At 35.3% G+C, this 20,695-nt stretch overlaps 1 protein-coding gene across 1 annotated transcript in view; it reads right to left on the reverse strand.

Moving 5' to 3' along the window:
* TRHDE (thyrotropin releasing hormone degrading enzyme) overlaps positions 1-20,695 on the reverse strand; it is a 456,427-nt gene that overhangs the window by 67,202 nt on the left and 368,530 nt on the right. Inside the window, exons 11-12 of the mRNA XM_055587431.1 lie at positions 17,183-17,313; positions 17,017-17,072 (exon numbers count right to left, since the gene is read on the reverse strand). Coding sequence (XP_055443406.1) covers positions 17,017-17,072; positions 17,183-17,313 — 187 coding nt within the window. The remainder of the gene's footprint in view (positions 1-17,016; positions 17,073-17,182; positions 17,314-20,695) is intronic.

Below are 20,695 nucleotides of genomic sequence, written 5' to 3' on the forward strand. Positions count from 1 at the left end.
CCAAATATGTCTTAATATTTGGGCGTAAGTATTTTCCTAAAGCACAGGTACCCTTTCAATCTGCATATTCACATCTTTACTATAAGAAAGTTTACTCTTTCTATATATTCAATTTTTTTCATTTGATTTCTTTTTCTTCATAAACATTAAGTGCACACGTACATACATATACCAATACACACATATACCAATACACTGAATGTCTGTTGCTTACAATTTTCTTTGTTTTTTCCATTTCATTTATCTCAGTTACCTCAAGCTTATTCTCCACATTGCTCCTGAATATGTTTGTCCCTGTGTCTGTAATTTTACTGTAATATGGTTTTCTTTCTTGTAATGCCAGATCAATTCATTCCTTTTATCTCTGCTGCTTTACCTCTTTTATTCTTTTTGTGTGTTTTCTTTAAAGTCTTGCCTCAAAAGAAACCACATGTCTGTTTTCATTCTTGGAAATCACATGATGAGAATATTTGAATTTTTTGCTTGATGTAGTTCTTCTGTTTTTATTCTTACTTATCTTTCCTATGGTACTTTTAGATAATTCTATGGCTTTCAGAGTCAGACATCCTGGAATGCTAAGTCAAGTGGGCCTTAGGAAGCATCACTACAAACAAAGCTAGTGGAGGTGATGGAATTCCAGTTGAGCAATTTAAAATCCTGAAAGATGATGCTGTCAAAGTGCTGCAGACAATATGCCAGCAAATTTGGAAAACTCAGCAGTGGCCACAGGACTGGAAAAGGTCAGTTTTCATTCCAATCTCAACGAAAGGCAATGCCAGTTCAAACTACCACACAACTGTGCTCATCTCACATGCGAGCAAAGTAATGCTCAAAATTCTCCAAGCCAGGCTTCAGCAGTACATGAACCGTCAATTTCCAGATGTTCAAACTGGTTTTAGAAAAGGCAGAGGAACCAGAGATCAAATTGCCAACATCTGTTGGATCACTGAAAAAGCAAGAGAGTTCAGAAAAAAATCTACTTTTGCTTTATTGACTATACCAGAGGCTTTGACTGTCTGAATCACAACAAACTGTGGAAAAATCTTAAGGAGATGGGAATACCAGACCACCTGACCTGCCTCCTGGGAAATCTCTATGCAGGTCAAGAAGAAACAGAACTGGATATGGAACAACAGTCTGGCTCCAAATCAGGAAAGGAGTACGTCAAGGCTGTATACTGTTACCATGCTTATTTAACTTATATGCAGATTACATCATGTGAAATGCTGGGCTGGATGAATCACAAGCTGGAATCAAGATTTCTGGGAGAAATATCAATAACCTCAGATATGCAGATGACATCATCCTTATGGCAGAAAGTAAAGAGGAACTAAAGAAAACTCTTGATGAAAGTGAAAGAGGAGAGTGAAAAAGCTGGCTTAAAACTCAACATTCAGAAAACTAAGATCATGGCATCCGGTCCCATCACTTCATGGCAAATAGATGGGGAAACAATGGAAATAGTGACAGACTTTATTTTGGGGAGCTCCAAAATCACTGCAGATGGTGACTACAGCCATCTTGAAATTAAAAGACACTTGCTCCTTGGAAGAAAAGCTATGTCCAATCTAGACAGCCTATTAAAAAGCAGAGATATTACTTTACCAACAAAGGTCCACCTAGTCAAAGCTATGGTTTTTTCAGTAGTCATGTATGGATGTGAGAAATGGACTATAAAGAAAGCTGAGCACTGAAGAATTGATGTTTTTGAACTGTGGTGTTTGAGAAGACTTTTGAGAGTCCTTTGGACTATGAAGAGATCAAACCTATCATTTCTAAACAAAATCAGTCCTGAATATTCATTCAGCTTTAGCTGAAACTCCAATACTTTGACCACCTGATGCAAAGAACCAACTCACTGGAAAAGACCCTGATGCTGAGAAAGATTGAAGGAGGGAGCAGAAGGGGGCAACAGAGGATGAGATGGTTGGATGGCATCACTGACTCAGTGGACATGAGTTTGAGCAAGCTCCAGGAGTTGGTGATGGACAGGGAAGCCTGTCATGCTGAAGTTCATGGGGTTGCAAAGAGTCAGACATGACTGAGCGACTGAACTGAATTGATGGATTTCAGGCTGGTGTATATTTAAATGTCACTTATGTTTGGACTTCCCTGGTGGCTCAGACAGTAAAGCGTCTGTCTACAATGCAGGAGACCTGGATTCAATCCCTGGGTCAGGAAGATCCCCTGGAGAAGGAAATGGCAATCCACTCCAGTACTATTGCCTGGAAAATCCCATGGACAGAGGAGACTGGTAGGCTACAGTCCATGGGGTCACTAAGAGTCGGACATGACTGAGCGACTTCCCTTATGTTTGAAAGTGGGGGTCCTATCTAATAGAAGTAGTTGCTGATAGATTGTAACTTAAGAGCCATCATGGTGAATAGGCTGAAACAGTAGTTTAACATTTGTGTTGCTGTTATTTCAGACCCAGTTCTAATTAAATCAGTGGTTCCATCTCTTTAGGGGTATATTTCTGCTCCAGAGTCACATTTCAAAATTTTCCAGAGAGCTGTGTGATTCATAGTTCAACCTTGCATAGTGAAGGTACTTGTTGTGGAGATTTAGCATTTAATTGTTTCTCTCCAGCTGTCTCAATTAATGGTTGCTAAGCCAACTGCCATATATATTTCTTCCCCACCCCATTCTTCCAGATTCCATTAATCCAAATAAGGCAGTCTCTTCATACCTGTGCCTTTCATTTTTGTAGATTTCTGTGTCCCACAGAGGTTCTGTAAATCCTTTCATCCATTTTCAGAATCTTTCTGTGTTTGGGCCCATAATTCATTGTATTTGTCAGTCATTCTTTTTATTTTTTTCCTTCCTTTTTTTGGTTGTTGGCAGTTGGTGTTGGGGAAGCAGGGAGATATATAAATATGTATATAAATATGTATATTTCATTTCTTTCAACTGAACATTTTTTCTAAAAAAGCATAATAAGCAAACAAAAACTGGTCCTGCTAATCTGGCTCTTGAAAATGTTGTGTAGAAGCCAACGTTTTGTGTATTTCCGGTAGCATATTCAACTGGTAGCTGTGTTTTACTCAGCTTGCTCTTGACCAGATCAATTTCACTTTTTATCCTGAAGACATAAAAAGATTTTGTTTACCTGATTCCCTCACAATTAGGAATTACCATGTAATTGACTTCTACCAAAAGGAAATAGGCATATCTAGACTGGCGTCTTAAAGCTTATTGTGTATTTCTCCCTGTCTCATTCTGTCCTGTTGGAATAGAGTCAAATCCAAGTTTACCAAGGGCTTACTTGTTAAGGATAACAACCCTTGGCCTGCTGCTGCTGCTGCTGCTAAGTTGCTTCAGTCGTGTCTGACTCTGTGCGACCCCATAGACAGAAGCCCACCAGGCCCCGCCGTCCCTGGGATTCTCCAGGCAAGAACACTGGAGTGGGTTGCCATTTCCTCCTCCAATGCATGAAAGTCTAGTTCTCCTTTTGAAGGCTGAAGAACTTGAGATAATTCCCAATATGTCAAAGAAATACAAGAGATCTGAGAACTAAGTCTCTAAGATATTGTTGAGGTAGGGACTCACACAAGAAGTTGCCAGAAAAAAATAAGAAGGCTACTAAGGTTTATGCTAAAGCTGAAACTCCAGTACTTTGGCCACCTCTTGCAAAGAGCTGACTCATTGGAAAAGACTCTGATGCTGGGAGGGATTGGGGGCAGGAGGAAAAGGGGACGACCGAGGATGAGATGGCTGGATGGCATCACCAACTCGATGGACGTGAGTCTGAGTGAACTCCGGGAGATGGTGATGGACAGGCAGGCCTGGCGTGCTGCTATTCATGGGGTCGCAAAGAGCAACACGACTGAGCGACTGAACTGAACTGAACTGAACTGAACTAAGGTTTTGAGACGGTTCTGCTTCCAAAGATGCTACAATCTTAGACTAAAAGCATGTGTAGCTGTTTGAGACTTGGAACAACCTTTAGGCATCAGCCTTCTACAGGCTTGGAAGTGGGATGACAACACTGTGTGGTGCCCAAGAGAGGTATATGCCCACCACTCATCTCACATATGTTCATGGAAGATGATGGAAAGGGAAGGACCTCTCAAAGGGCAGACCCAGAGGCTACTAAGAAAATCTGACCAGGAAGCTATGCTCAAAAAGTAAAATCAGAATTTAATTAAGAAATTTTTTTCATCCCCAAGCCCTTTACAACAGCTCCTAGTTTTCCATTTTTTTTCTTCTTTTGAATGCCACATTTTGTTCTGTCATTATCCTACCATTGAGAATCAGTTATGTAAGAGACAATCAACATCATTTCTTCCGATTTTTTAAGTTTGTAGAGATCTGTGCTTCACTTGGAGATATTATTCTAGATTTCAGTAATATTTTTTGCAAAAATTGTCTAAGAGCATCTTACAGAGAAAGATAAAGATGAAAACCAAGTAAACAACCTCATCAGAATGGATTCAGTAGCTCAGTTTTGTCCAACTCTTTACGACCCCATGGGCTGTAGCCTACCAGGCTCCCCTGTCCATGGAATTTTTCAGGCAAGAGTACTGGAGTGGGTTGCCATTTCCTTCTCCAGGGGATCTTCCCAACCCAGGGGTCGAACACATGACTCCCACATTGCAGGTGGATTCTTTATCAGCAGAGCCACAGGGAAGCCCAAGAATATTGGAGTGGGTAGCCTATCCCTTCTCCAGCAGATCTTCCCAACCCAGGAATAGAACTGGGATCTCCTTCATTGCAGGCGGATTCTTTACCAACGGAGCTATCATGGAAGCACACTACTCTATGGAAGTATAAAATGTATACCCAAGTTTTCATCTGAGATATTAGACTGGGAATTTGGTTTGTATTCAAAAGATAAAATTTCAGAGAGTGTCATGTGAATACTCCACTCACTGACCAAGAATATGAAGCATGCAGAAAGAAATCATCATTTCATTTATTTTAAAAAATTCAGAGCAACCCCATCTATCAGGAATTCTTCTTCGGTTTCCAGTAGGTTTTCTTTAAGACTTTCCAATGTAAAAAACCAGTGTAGGAATTCAGTTGAAATGTTTGGAAAACAAAAGTGGTGTAAACCATGTTGATGTTCTCATATCACTTATCTATTGAGAATACAGAGAACACACAGTTCATTTTAATGTTATGCATATACACTTTAGAAACTGATTAGCTTATCTGGAATGAAAAATAGATACTGAATGGTGACATACAAACTAGGTAAATAGCTGTTGAAAGATTTTCCTACTAGTTTCTATACATTCTATAATGACAAAATACAGACTAAAAAATAAAAAAATATACTTCTAAGTTATTTTGAATTTTGCATACCTTTGAAATAAACAAACATTTGATAAATAAACATCTCCACCAACATTTGTAACTTTCTATTGTTAAATGTGATAACTATCTAGTATATAATTTGTTTATATTTTATCTCAATATCTTCCTCCCACTAAGAAAATCACTTGAATTTTTTTTGACTAAACATTGGCTGTGATTCTCAAATTTTAAAATTCTGTATTGCTTTTCCCATATGAAAAGCAAGCATGACAAAATCAACTTTCTGAGGCCAAATATAATGATTTCATCATAGCATGAAATAAGTATCATGGCTCTGTCTTTGTTACCCATCTACCCTTCAATCCATGTATCCATCATCTATTTCTCTGTCAACAAACTCATTAATGTTCACATTAAATATATAATTTACTGAAATACCCTACATATTATTTTTGCATTTATTGAAACACAAATTTTCATATGGATTTCTCAACTCTTCACACTCTATGAAATCACTGATAGTCTATCCATGTCAAATTTCTACAGACTGCAATAACACTTTAAAAAGGGAAAAAGGAAAGCTGAGAAATTCTACAAAGGTAGAAATTAAAAAGTGTGGTAAGCTGGGAGGCAAGGGGCCTAATTGGCCTGCATAGTAAGTATATTTCTAAAATAATTTTAGTCTCACTATCAGTTGAAAAGGGGAAATAACATTTCCCTTGATATGGCCTGGATAAAGCTCATGATCTGCCCTCAGCTTATGCAATTAACTTCCAATGCATTTGCGCACTGGGAATGCAAAACCAGGTAATTTTCACCCAGAATCCTTTCCTTTTTGGCATTTTCGACAGCATTCTTAAGAACCTTCCACAAATTTAGAGTGTGTTTAAGTTAGCACCCCCATAAAATTCGCTGATACTCAATCATTATTTTCTTCAGGGTCTATTAGCCGTACTTGAATTTGTCACATATGGATGGCTAGACTAACATTTTCTTTCTTATTAAGTCTTTTTTCCCCTTTGGTTAGCACTACCACCTGGTGACCTGGAGAGTTGATACTGAACTTCTGTTTAATCCTCATCCTAATTAAGTGAAGCAGCTGAGCAACCAGAAACCTCTGCCTCCTTCCCTTTTGAGGCTCAAATCCACTGCACTCCAGGCCATTCAGTTTAGGAAGGAAGAACGCAATCTGTGATTCAAATGTGGTCTGATTCCACAGGGCCCGGTGCTACTTCTTAGCTTCTGAGTTGGCCTGTACTCATATCTTAAAAGAACATTAAAGAGGCTTTGGCACAGTTACAAGAAGTCAAGTTTCCTAATCTGATGTTTGCTCACATCCAAAATAGTGAAGGCCTCTTCACCAGTACTCCATTCCTCATAAGGGCATGTGAAGCATCACAAGCAATTAAAGGAAAACATCACATATTTAAAATCATCTCCCAAGGCATTAAGATTTGCCATATAAGCAAAAGTGTCTGATATTGTGAATTAATCACTCACCTTTGTTGCACAAATGTTGGAAATAAATTTCTTTTCCTTTCTCCTCTTTCCCAAAGTATTGTCTCTTCAAATATAAAAATGAAATCTTTATAAAATCTTTATAAAAATGAAAGATTAGTTTCATGCCAAGCAGAAACTAATGTAAGATACTTTTTTTCCATTACCTTTTTTCTAGTTTCCTTATCAAGATAACATTGCTACCTTAGGTAAATAACTGCTAAAGCACAAAACAGATTTTATGAGTTCTAGGGGAAAATTATTAGCAGCTCTTTAGCACTGGCTGATTACTACATTTGTTAAGAAAGACTGCTATCAGAAAGCCCCTATGAATCTCTGTTCCAGGGTGGGAAAGTATCATTTCAAGACAATTTAAAGGAATTACTCTAACATAAAACCTGCATTAACACCTATACTCATACCGCTTAGTCACTAAGTGGTGTCCGACTCTTTTTTGACCCCATGGGATGTTCCAGGCAAGAACACTGGAGTGGGTTGCCATTTCCTTCTCCAATATTCATATATTACTCATTTTAAAGTTTTATTTATAATTTAATTTATTATAATAGAAATGAAAAGTGATTTTTTTGAGAGCTCTTTGAAAATTAGGCTTTTATTTTACAAACTAAATGTCAGAGGATTCATTTAATTTTTTCACACACTAAGTCTACCATAAAACTCTCATTTTCTTCTTTCTTATCAACTATTTCTTGCTGGAAAAATGTAATTACTTTTCTTTTCTTTCCTTCATCTTTCTAAGTTCCTGATTCCTTCAGAATATCACAGAATAACCACAAAACCCAAACATGCCTTCTTCTCACAGTTTACATTTGTTCCAGGTAATTCTAGTTTTCCTGCCTATTGCACTGTCAACAGATTTACAAATTACCCAGGTTTAGATGCCAGATTAACTTGCAAGAAAACGACCTTCACCATGGAAAACTACTGAACACATCAGAATTCAGTATGCATGTGTATGGCTGATCTATGCCAGTATGCTCATTTAAACGTAAAGGTGTCCCTTAATTATATGAGGTTCCTCCAGGAACTTTCCATGCTTGGGAAAATTTCTAAGACACTCAGATTTTGAATTCTGTCATAGCTATCCAATGGCATATCTGAAATGGTAAAATATTTAATAGCAAGAATAAAAAAAGTGGTTTTTGAAGAGTTACAACTAAGTCCCTGATGTCCTGATTGTTGAATGATCAGCTCCTGACACTAGTATCCAAAGAAAGTCATGCTCACTGTTGTTAAGAATACTATATAAGGTCTTTCAGCTTCACAGGAGCATCTGCCTAAGTTAATGCCATAAATACCTTCTGCTCCTCAAAAGGAGTGGTTTTCACATTGCTGTGGGTGTCAGAATCACATGAATTACTTCATAGAATACAGATTCTTAGGTAGTGGTGGGAATATGCAATTTTTAATAAAACATCTCAGGTACAGTATGCTGATGCAGGTGGTCTCAAGGTTCATATTCAAAGAAGCACTGTATCTGAATATGCAAAAGATTCCAGCAAGCAGCAGAGGAGATGACTCAAATCCATGAAAGGAAAACCACTAAGATAGTACTATCACAGTCCAAGAATCTAAGATCAGAGGAATATTTAGGTCTTTATGCTAAAAGCACATGTTAAAAATATCCATTTGAGTAAAATTGATGGTGTAAATGACCATCTTGGAAGAAGCTCTACCTAGATAATTTAAATTATTTGTGAATAGGTAAGCATTTCAAATTATTGGGAGGTTCAGAGAAATCCTAGAGAAATTCTTATGAAATCTCAGGCTTATGTTCCAGAGCAATTATAAAATCAAAAGAATCATAACTTTATGGTAAATGTAACCAGACAGTACTAACTATACTGCACATTATGTATATTTTTTAATTTGTGAGACTCTAAAAAGATTATATACACTTATTCAAGCAAATTTGTATTTGCATTTGGAAATTTAGGCTATTCTTAAAAAAAGAATGCCTTATGCAAATCCATGTATGTTACAAACATCACTTTCACATTTTTTTAAGTACAGTTTTTTTTTTTCAATTGGAGGAAAATTGCTGTACAATGTTGTGTTGGTTTCCACTGTAGCACTGACATATATACAAATATCACTTCACTCTTGTAACTCAAGACTTCAGTTTTGAGTAACTCATACTTTCTATGAAAAAGTATCAAACCTACAAAAGAATGTCAAAATATCTTTCTTCTTTCTATTCAGCACTCTCAGACATTAAAACATTTTCACCTATAGACCTGAAACACAAATTCGGCACCAGAAGGTTACACATTTGCTTTTGATTTCATGAAGTACAACTGAAAAGTCTCCAAGAAAGTCTGCCATCCTCAAGAGCCGCAGTGCTTGCATGCTAGGTTGCTCCAATTGTGTCCAACTCTGTGACCCTATGGACAGAGCCCACCAGGCTCCTCTGTCAGTGGGATTTCCCAGGCAAGAATACTGGGGTGGGTTGCCTTTTTCTCTTCCAGGGGATTTTCCCTTAATGCCTCAGGAGGTTTATTCTCAGAAATAGCTGGTATGTATGGCAGCTCCCTCTAAATCCTTATCCCAAGGATAACATCTGTGACTTCACCCTCCTAAGGTTTCTAAATATAGCTCAAAGGAACACATTACCTCATTTTCTAACCTTGAGCAAACAAGCATATGCCTGCGGGAATAGTTTGGCTTGAAAATTCAGAAATATACTCTAGACTTTCACTGGGTTATCATAGAAAGAAAGGGAAGACTCCTAGCCCATTATAGTAAATGTCCTGAAATGCTTTCAAATTATTTTTAACATTTACTGTGACAAAGTGTTACATAAACTAATATCAATTTACAGTCCTTTTGGATATGAATTTTTAAGTAATTGCATACAGAAAGTTATAAAATGAGAGGGCTTCAAGGTGACATTTTGTATATCTCAAGAGGAGCCTTAGATGATAATGACAAATAGATAATTAAATCTCCAGCCTTATAGATGGGAGAAATATTTTAATCTCTTGGGTATGGTCACAAAGCTCCTGAATGGACTCATTATGAGTCTCTGCTCATGGCACGGAAAGATATTCCCTGGTCAGAAACTCCAAAAGTATAACCACAAGCTAACTTTAATAGCCTTTGATCAATGGCAGAAGATTGGAAGCATAGAGCTAACAATAAATCCTAGTTTGCAATAAACAATTTTATCACTTTTAGGATTTCATAAATATTTAAATGCAATCCTTTTGCACACACATTCTAGTAGCTTAACAAAAAATAAATAAGAATATAATCGTACATGTATACTTCTCCCAAATGAGTCTAATATAAACAGCTAAAGAATCATCCTTCTCTCCCTCCCCAGTGAGTAAATATGAAATCCATTTTAATCAGTATTCTCAGTATTCTATTAATAACTCTTATGATTCCATTATAAAACACAGCTAAGGAAGAAAAATATTTATACTAAAATTATATAGTACTTTTGAAAAAGAAGAAGGAAGGGATTGATGAAAGAATTCTAAAACTAAACATCCTTTGTGAAAACAGAATTTATAAAGCAGTAGACAGCGTCAGTCTAAAATCATTGTGGATGGTGACTGCACCATGAAGTTAGAAGATGATTGCTTCTTGGAAGGAAAGCTATGACAAACCTAGTCCGTGTATTAAAAAGCAAAGACACCATTTTTCCAACAAAGGTCTGTATAATCAAGAATATGGTCTCTCCAGTAGTCATGTACAGATATGAGAGCTGGGCTATAAAGAAGGCCGAGCACCAAAGAATTTGTGCTTTCAAACTGTGGTGTTGGAGAAGAGTCTTGAGAGTCCCTTGGACAGCAAGGAGATCCAACCAGTCAATCTTAAAGGGAATCAGTCCTGACTATTCATTGGAAGGACTGATGCTAAAGGTGAAGCACCAAAACTCTGGCCACCTGATGTGAAGAGCCGACTCATTGCAAAAGACCCTGATCCTGGGAAAGATTGAGGGCAGAAGAAGAGGGCAACAGAGGATGAGATGTTTGGATGGTATCACTGATTCAATGGACATGAATTTGGGCAAACTCCAGGAGATGATAAGGGGTAGGAAGGCCTGGCAGTCCATTGGGTCACAAAGAGTCGGGCAGGGCATGGCGACTGAACAATGAACAGACAGATTCAGAGCGATCCAGGATTCCTAATCAGGTTTTGCATGGCAGTGTTCAGGTGAAGTGAAGTAGTTCTGTTATCTCCACAACTGACTTGGGTAATCAGGATAACATGTCCAGTCTGCCAAGGTATTTCTTATAAAAGGTTTCTAAGTCCTTACTTCTCAGTACTACAAAAGGTCAACACATGGAGATTTAAACGTCCAGCCATCGACATAGGAAAGCTACTCTTCATCTAGCCCAGTTCAGGATGAACTTGCCTTTTAGGTACACAGTGTTCCTATTTTCTGCAATGAGCAAAGAAATAATGAACACATGTGTTGCAGGAGAAACTTTAAACAAAGTGCAGGAGGACCATCCAGAAGACACAGAACTTCTAATAAAAACTATGAAACACGAAGTCTCACAGGCAGCAGATGACTACCACTTAGTTTGCAAACGTTAAGTCAGCTTTAACAATGCTGCTAGCTCCTGAAACTACAGCCCAGAAACAGCAACAACACAGGAGGGTAGGTCTGGAGTAGTCTCATCATCTGCTTCTTCATGAGCCATTAGATTTTCACTGACTCACCTACTGAATTTGCAGTCCTTCTAACAGCACTCCTGAGAGTTCTCTCAGGTTTTTAAACTCAGAAACAAGTTGATAAAAATGTATGTATTAATTTTTTAACTCACAGAGTCTTCAGAAATGTATTGAGTACTACTGACGGCAGCTCGCCAGGACTTCAAGCACTACTAGGTGTGACATTCATGATCTCCAGGCCCAGGTCTTTGTGCTTATTGCAAATATATCACTAGTATTTTAAAAGAGATAACTGGTATCTTCTTTCCCAACACAACTTGCAAACTAAGCTGTAAGATTCTGCCCTAGCTGAGGCTTTTTTAGGTGATTGGATCCTTAATGGAATAGTCTATAAAAGAATTTTTAAAAATATGCTATTCAGGCTAAAGTATATGTTATGACATTAATAATGTAGTAATCTGGCATGTGTTATACATAATTAAGTTTTCCAGGAAACTGGTGATTAAATAAATAAATCAGTGCAGTAACTGCCCAGGGCAAGGGTGGTAATGATGATTTATCTCTGGAATTCTTTTGAATACGAACAAATGTTCCAAAAAATTTTCATGTATTTTGAATATTTTCAAACTAAATATCACATAGGTCCACAATCCAATGATACACACTTGCACAGCTTTTTAAAATAATATCAGAGCATGTTAATGGCTTTTAATATCCAGTGGTTATTATATTTTCTATGGCAAATATTCCAAATTTCCAGTTTCTACTAAAGTAAGTGAATAAATAACTTCAATATGAGTTTTTATATAATCTAACTGTCAATTCCACTCCTTCCCAAATCTATGTTTTAATCAATTTGTTCCATGAGTATCACTGGAACACACAGTTCCCTTGCCTTAAATCCATCCTCTAGTTTACATTTTTCCCTGCTCTCATTTTGCTACTTTTAAAACTTTAATGTATTTTCACAGCAAACTTTCATTCTCTTGATGTTATTTCCTATATGATGTCCATCACCCTTGGACAGAAAGATCAAGCCAGTCAATCATAAAGGAAGTCAATCCTGAATATTCATTGAAAAGACTGTTGCTGAAGCTGAAGCGCCAACACTTTGGCCACCTGATGTGAAGAGCTGACTCATTGGAAAATACCCTGATGCTGGGAAAGACTGAGGGCAAGAGAAGGGGGTGACAGAGGATGAAATAGTTGGATGGCACCAGTGACTCAATGGACATGAGTTTCAGTAAACTCAGGAAGATAGTGGACAGGGAAATCTGGCGTGTTGCAGTTCTGGGGATCACAGAGTCAGACATGACTTAGCAACTGAACAACAACAATCTTTCTAGACCACATTAATTCTTTACTTTCCAACACTTTCACAATATTTTATTCATCATATTGACACACTGAATATAGTTTACTGTCTACAGTGTATTGTCCCTGCTAGACCAGGAACTCATTGAAAACAAGAACTGCATCTTGTTCATTTTTATATCTGCCGATCTAGCAATGCTTCATCACAACAAAGCCCAACAACAAACGTGAAGGACCAGTTACAAAAAAAAAATCTAGGCATTTAGTCACTAATTTCAAAGTTCAGGTCATAAATACAATGACATTTGCAAGGCAACTGATTAGTTCCTTACACACAAGGAATGAAAATTAGAACATGTAAGTGCAAAAGCAGTGCCATTTCCTATATAAGCATATATCATTAAAAAAAAAAAAAGAGGGAATAATACAACATTACCAGAACACATGTAAATAAAGCTACAGAACTTCACTAAGGACCTAAATAAGTGGGGATAACTGTTTTGGTATTGCAAAACTCACATTTGAAAAGATGCTAATTCTTTAAAAATTAACTTATAAATCCAATGCACATTCAGTCATAACTACAGCAGGATTTTTAATGGCTTTGTCAAATTGATTTTGAGATCTATGCTTAAGAGAAAAAATATCTAAGATTTGAACAAGAGGAAATGTCGCCAACCACAACACACTATAAAGCCAAGCTAATCAGAACAATGTGGTACCAGTGCCAAAAAAACAGAGACCAGTGAACAGAACTGAATCAATTCCCTAAAATAAAAATATTAGCATTAAGATAAAGACATCATTTCAAATCTATGAATAAGAAAGGTCTTGTAAACAAACAGGATTAAATAATTGGTTATAAACGTATAATGTTAAAGAAAGCTGTGCTATACATAAAAACTCATTAGAGAAGAAGGGGTTGAGCAAATAGATGTAAAAGTAAAATAGCTTACAAATAAAAAAACGAAATATTTTCAAAATGTTCGTATAGCAAGGGTCTCCTATGGAAAGCAGAACCAGAGAAACAGAAAGGTACAAATGGAATATCATGTAAATTAAAAGCCATTGAGATGATGAAATACATCACAAAGTTAAAAAAAAAAAAAAAGACATGATATTGAGAGAAAATCCTGTAAAATCATCTTCTACAAAAAGGCTTAAAACCTCAAAACATCCAAAATATATAGGAAAAGAGTAGGAAAAACACCTCACCCATCTTCTATTAGACTTTTCTTTTTCTTCTAACTGAGTAACAATTCATAAAAGAAAACTAAATACACATGGAAGATGTATAGGAAAAGATGCACAAGTTATTTTAACTAGTTCTGTAACAACTTCAAAAAACCTTATTTTTGTTTCCATACTGTCAAAGATGTAAAAGATATATATTGTTTACTATCCTGTAGGCAATGAGGGCATTGGGTCCCCTCCTACATGGTTGATGGAGGGTTCTACTGGGAATCCCTTTGGAATACAACTTGCAATGTTTATCAAAAAGGTTACACTCTTTAAACCAAAAATTCCACTTTCAAGAATCAATCTTACCAAAATACATACATGTACAACAAAAGACTGTTCAAGGACATTCAGCACAGTCTTGATTATAATAATGAAAATTTAGAAAAAGTGGAATAAAGCTCCTCAGACTTATTTTTATAAACAAGTCAGAGAACAGTTCTATTCATGTAAAAAATTAAACTGTATAGAAATTGTTAGAAAAGGGCCAGATTTATATACATCAAATATTAATAATTTTATCTGGGGATAAAAGCTATGGGAGGTCACAGAAGGAGAAAAACAAAAGTTTCACATTGTTATCTCTCTTGTTTGAATCAGCACAACCAGAATGCATTCTTGCAGTTTTTATATATTTTAAAAAACAACCATAAAAATTACCTAGAATATGTGTACTTAATTGTACAAAAAATACTGGGCCTGAAATTTATGGTCTGAGTAATCAATAATTAATCAGCAATTCATTCAACAAATATATATGGTATAATCCAGTACCAAAGATTAAGTCAGGCAGTGGTCACACAAAGATGAGACAAGCCCTACCCTCACGATCACTCAAAAATCATAGGGACCCAGAAAAGTAGTGGAACTGTAAGTGACAACTGCCAATGCACAGATGCACAGATGTCACCTTGGTCTTGCTGGGAGGACAGGCAGGTTCCAGGTAAGGTGGTGCAAGTGAAAAAAAAAAAAAGTTTTAAGTGAATAGTAGTGTTCCCAACAGACAAGGGGAGAAGAGAAGAATTTCATGTAATGGGCAAAGTCATCCTGACCAAAGGTCACAGGCTCTGCTGTGCTACGTCTTGAGGTGAATGTTATCTCCCATCCCGTACGTGAAACCTGTGCACCCTTAGCTAAGAGACTAACCCCTCTCAGTCTCCATGTCTATAACATGCTATAACACGGCTGGAGTAATTACACCCACGCCATGGGTTCACTAAGAAGACTGGACAAAATCAGTCATAAAAGCCTCAGTACAGTATCTGGAACATGTATATTGATAAATATTTGCTACTCTTCTGTGTGTTACCTATAAAGAAGCCAAAAGGATTGCAATATGTTCAGGAAACTGAAAGAAGGCTGAAATAGGCTGGTAGCAAAACTTCGAAACATTTACTAGCTTACACTAAAACATGAAGAACTCCAAGTAACTTCAGAGGATTTCATGTAAACGCAGAATAAATCTACCTTGGGGTTTATTTACTTCCATGCTAATGGGAGACCTATTTCATGACCAATAGAACAAATTTTAATATATATTCAATGAGATTTACATATTTCCCCAGTAAATATGTATAAATTATAATGAAATTGTTTACTTGCAAACATTTAAGGCTTCCAAAATTGTTATTTAAAGCAATGTTCAACAAGGAATTTAATTTTTGAAAAAAATTAATCTACTAAAATTAAAATATTTCATTTAAAAATAGCTTCTATTATGTAACACAAATTTCCTTTCCTTTCAGTTTCCATCTGCCTCTCTCTTTAGGATGTCACTATATATTTGCTTTCTCACCATCATTTCAAACCCATAAAGATTCACATGAACTATTGTTTCAAATCCCCCTCTCAATCTTCCTATATTGCCTGGCTCTTATATTACTGCATATATATATGCAAAGCCCTGGCCCTGTCAGTTACTAGCTATGTGACTTTAGATAACTTACTTGACCTCTCTGAGACTCAGTTTCCTCACTTATAAAATGGGAATAATAATAATAATGTAGGTCTACTTATAAGGTTGTAAGAATTATACAAATTATTATATGTAAAACAAAACAGTGTCTGGAATCTTTTAAATGTTTAATTAATTGGTAATATTAGTTACCTTCCAGTACCTTAATTTTTCCTGTGGATCCCTTAACATGTCTCTCTTTTGCCTGCTTCTCTTTCAGGGTAATGTATACTCTCCTACTGGCTTTCTGTACTCTCCAAACTCCTCTGTCAAAGTAATCTTCATGTCATATCTAATACTTTCTTGAAAGTCTTCATATCTTACTGAATCTTTATCCCCATATATGACTTTCCTCCACCTCTATCATTTCTAAATTTTTGTCCAGTCTTATCATATTATTAAAATAAAACTATATTTGGACATGAAGCAACACAAAATATTAAAAGAACTGAGTTTATTTTACTATTTAGCCTAAAAATTGAGTAAAATAGCTTGGGTTTATGATCAACCTTATTTTAAAGGAATAGCTAATGACTATTCAAAAGAATATCTGATTTTTTAATATTATAAATATAACTATGAAAATAGATTATTAGAAACAAATATTACTGTAACTAGTACTAAAACTTCTGCTACAAGATTGATATATATTTTGTTCAGAACAGCTTTACCCAGAATATTTATTTCTGTCTTGCAGCACAAGCTTTTCATAATGAATCACATTCAAAAATACATTAAAAAAAGATATACTAGTATATGTCAGGAAAAAAAATTGATGATGCTTGAAGGTACTTTCCATGAAAAATTAAATATGGCACAATGGTCATTTTGTAGACTTCATTAATGAAATTGGAAAGAGATGATTAATCTTGAGTGTTAAATTGAACCTGTGGCGAAAATTGATCAAGCTTCTCCTGGCTCAGAAATACCCTACAGCTACTATTGATCAAGAGTTTGGGCCACTGATTATATCTAAACACAAAGGATGTGACATAGAAATTATTTTTAAAAGATTTCTGATTCAAAACATATATACTATTTAGTGTAACAGAGACAGTCTTAAGAGTGCTAGTTTTATTGTGGAGATCCACAGAAAAACATACCTGGCTAGGCTGAAGGCATCGTCGATCAAACCTGCTCGGTTGCTGACAGAAAGAACCTATGAGGTCAACCAAAAAAAACCAAAAACACAAAAATGGAGTTATTTAGGATTAAAATGGCAAATGTTCATATGTCTAAACAGATCTTTGATGAGTAAGTCCAGTTTACCTCATGGTTCCTGATTAATTGATCAATTAATAATCTCCAGTTCCTTAAATCATAGTTGACTCTAAAATAGCCAGTTTGATTGATGTTCCCCAGCAACCAGCTTCCTTTGTCCAAAGTTATCCTATGGTGTTCTGAAAACAGCATTTTAGAGGTAAGAGAGATTTTCAATTTTATGAGTTAAAATAGAAGGAAGTATGCTTTCTTAATATCAAATGTCACAGTACCAATAATTAAAAGAGGACACCATTCTAAATACCTAATTGAAATCTACTCTTTACTCATTACTCAATTAATTACTATGGTTAGAATTTGCTAGAAAACCTTTAGTTTCTTATTCACTATTACTCAATTAACTGTTTTCTTATAATTAACATTTTTATTCTTGATAAAGCCCTATTATGTATATATAATTATCTTTCTCAAGATAAAAATAACCAAGAAATCTACTACTGCATTCATGTGGCTTTCAGTTAGATTGTCTATGTATCTGTGGTTGGAATAAAAAAAAGGCTTCAGGTGCATAATCTACTTATTTTATTCAGGAAGAAAGTGATTAAAACAATAGGGCTCATTTATTTGAAAGTCACTGTTATTTCTTACCCTTTTCCTTGTGCTTTTTGAATGTGCTAATAAATAACAGATTTTCCAGCATCATCAATCATGTTGGGAAAAAGAACCTCATTTAAAGCTCTAATATTTCTACATATAATTAGAACAAAGATAATAAATTTTGCTTATTAGAATCACTTTGGAAAATGGTAACTTGATTGCATTCACTGGTTAATTCAATTAAAGGAAGCCAGTAAAAGCAATCTTATAACTTAACATATTTAACCCCTTCAAATATGATACAGAGAACTCATTCACTTTTAATGGCAGCTTTTTTTTGAATTCCTAAGACCGTAGTTTACAATTCTAATCACTTTGTTGCTGATGCCGTCAGGACTCATGCTTCATAGAAGTAGCATAATGTATGAAGTTATTTAAAACTCTACTATATATATTGGAAGGACTGATGTTGAAGCTGAAACTCCAATATTTTGGCCACCTGATGCAAAGAGCTTACTCGTTTGAAAAGACCCTGATGCTGGGAAAGATTGAGGGCAGAAGGAGAAGGGGACGACAGAGGATGAGATGGTTGGATGGCATCACCGACTCAATGGACATGGGTTTGGGTAAACTCCGGGAGTTGGTGATGGACAGGGAGGCCTGGTGTGCTGCAGTTCGTGGGGTCGCAGAGTCGAACATGACTGAGCAACTGAACTCAACTGAACTGAACTGAACTCTCTCTCTCTCTCTCTCTCTCTATATATATATATATAATTTAAAAAAAGAGTACAAAACCTGTATTGTTGTAACTATTCTCCTATATAAAAATGTTTGAACTTAGGCCATTGATTGCTTTTGGCTCTCCATTTCCTTACCTATAACCTAAAGGCCAAGTAATGCCATTTAAGGACCCTTCCAATTGTATGATTCAATGGCAAAAGGGGATAATTTATTAGTTTGAGATTTTACACAGCTTAATCTGTGGTACTTAGAAAAATAAATCTGTCAGATATTACTCTAAAATATTTATAACTTTCCAAGTTTCTAATACTTTGTATCTGCATATTTTTCAAAAATGTAATATTTACCCACACAATTTCTGTGAAGCTTTAGAATGTCACCCAATTTTACAAATGTAAAAGTAAAAACAAATAATCTAAAAAACAGCATATAAAATTAGTTCTCATAGAGATTTTAGTTAATCATGTCTGAATTCACTGAAGAAAAACTGATTGAAATATTGATAACATTGTTTCTCTAGAGTAACCCTAACTCTTTAGGAATGATAAGATTTTTTTATAACAAAACATTTAAACATTGATAACAAAACATTTAAAAATTGTTATTGAATTCATATGGGTTAAGAACAAGTTTAACCATTTTCATCTAGCAAGTGATTATTCTTTGAAGAAATTACAATATTAAAGCATTGGGCTTAATAAATACATGATAAAACTTTTTACAGTTTTGAAATGGTCATGGATTTCTATATTAAATCTGTTTTTTAAAGCTACTTCCTCCTGACATTTTATATAGATGTTATAACTTACCTTCATATAATGCACTTATTTCTAGTTTTTTGAGCTTTTGAATTCAACAACTTATAGGTAGAATAGAGACCAATTAAAACAGGAAAACAATCCCTACACCTTCTATGTTATCTGAGGAGAAAAAGAAAGGCAAGAATCTATTATTTTTAAATATTCTATTATTAAATTAATAACTAAACTTGAAGGTTATTGCTGTTCATGGATATTTTTACACCTTTGCTATAAATGAAATCCTTGGAGAAATGATTCCCCAAAAGATTTTGTAATAGATTTTTAAATATCTTTTTCATTTTACTTAATTATAGCTCTAAAATGTTCTCCAGATTAACTAACGGCAAGCAATGAATTTTAAAGAGATCTTTTCCAACGGTCTAATGAGGTACAGTGTGTGATGAGTACTAGAGTAAAAAGTATGGATGCTATATTTCAAGTGTTAGTGGTAATAATTAAAATTTATATTTAGAATATATCCAAAATGGCATGAGATTTAAACTACATCAAGGCACAGAGTAGTTGGCATTTTATAATGTTTTATATTTTTATATTTTATTCTCCCTTTTGGAATGAAAAAGAAAGCAGATCAGATCTTTCCACTCAATACTGGCTGGTTGCAGAACAATGAGAATTTAAAACAAAAACGTGAACCAGGATGCCAAGGGGAACCATGTGAAACAAATTAACGTATAATAACACACCCTGGTTTTCTCGTTGGCCTCTTGTGAGAATCAAATTAGATCATGCTCTGTAGAGATTATAGAGAACCATGCATGTGTGTTCTACGGCCAGGTGTTGAAACTGACAGATCTGCAAAGTAACCTACCAAAGTATTAAAAATCTTGTGTGTGCATGTGTGTCATAAACAAACTTAGAAAAGAAAATCAAGTTCCTAAGACATTTTTGGCACGTTATTTCTCAAGCCTTAATTTTCTCATTTGGAAAGTAGAGATTAAAAAAAAAATAAATACCTTAAAGGCTATGAGAATCCTATGAGCCAATATTTAAGGGAAGCATTATGCTATTTTTAATATTTACTTCTGATTTTCAGGATCAATTTCCCTTTTAAATTTTTCTTTCCTAACATTTGTCATTAAGTGTATTTCCTTCCACTATACATTAGTTAATAGTCAGTCAATATGAGGGCTACTATGTATAAATGTTTGCCTTAGCATTTTCATAGTAAAAAAAAAAGAGAAAAATCTTTTTACCTACTTTCAATAATTCAAAAATTTGTTTTAAAACTGTGTTTAACCTAAAATGATATGTGCCTTAGCTTGGAATTAGTTAGATAGCCACCCAACACAACAAAAAGTTGAAGTGTCAAGAACATATAATGATACAAATAAAATTCATATTTTATATTGTTTACATTGTTTACTAATGACTTGACCTTAGTATCATGTGACATCAAATTGAT

Source organism: Bubalus kerabau, chromosome 1 (genome assembly GCF_029407905.1).
Source record: "Bubalus kerabau isolate K-KA32 ecotype Philippines breed swamp buffalo chromosome 1, PCC_UOA_SB_1v2, whole genome shotgun sequence".
Classification (NCBI taxonomy): Eukaryota; Metazoa; Chordata; class Mammalia; order Artiodactyla; family Bovidae; genus Bubalus; species Bubalus kerabau.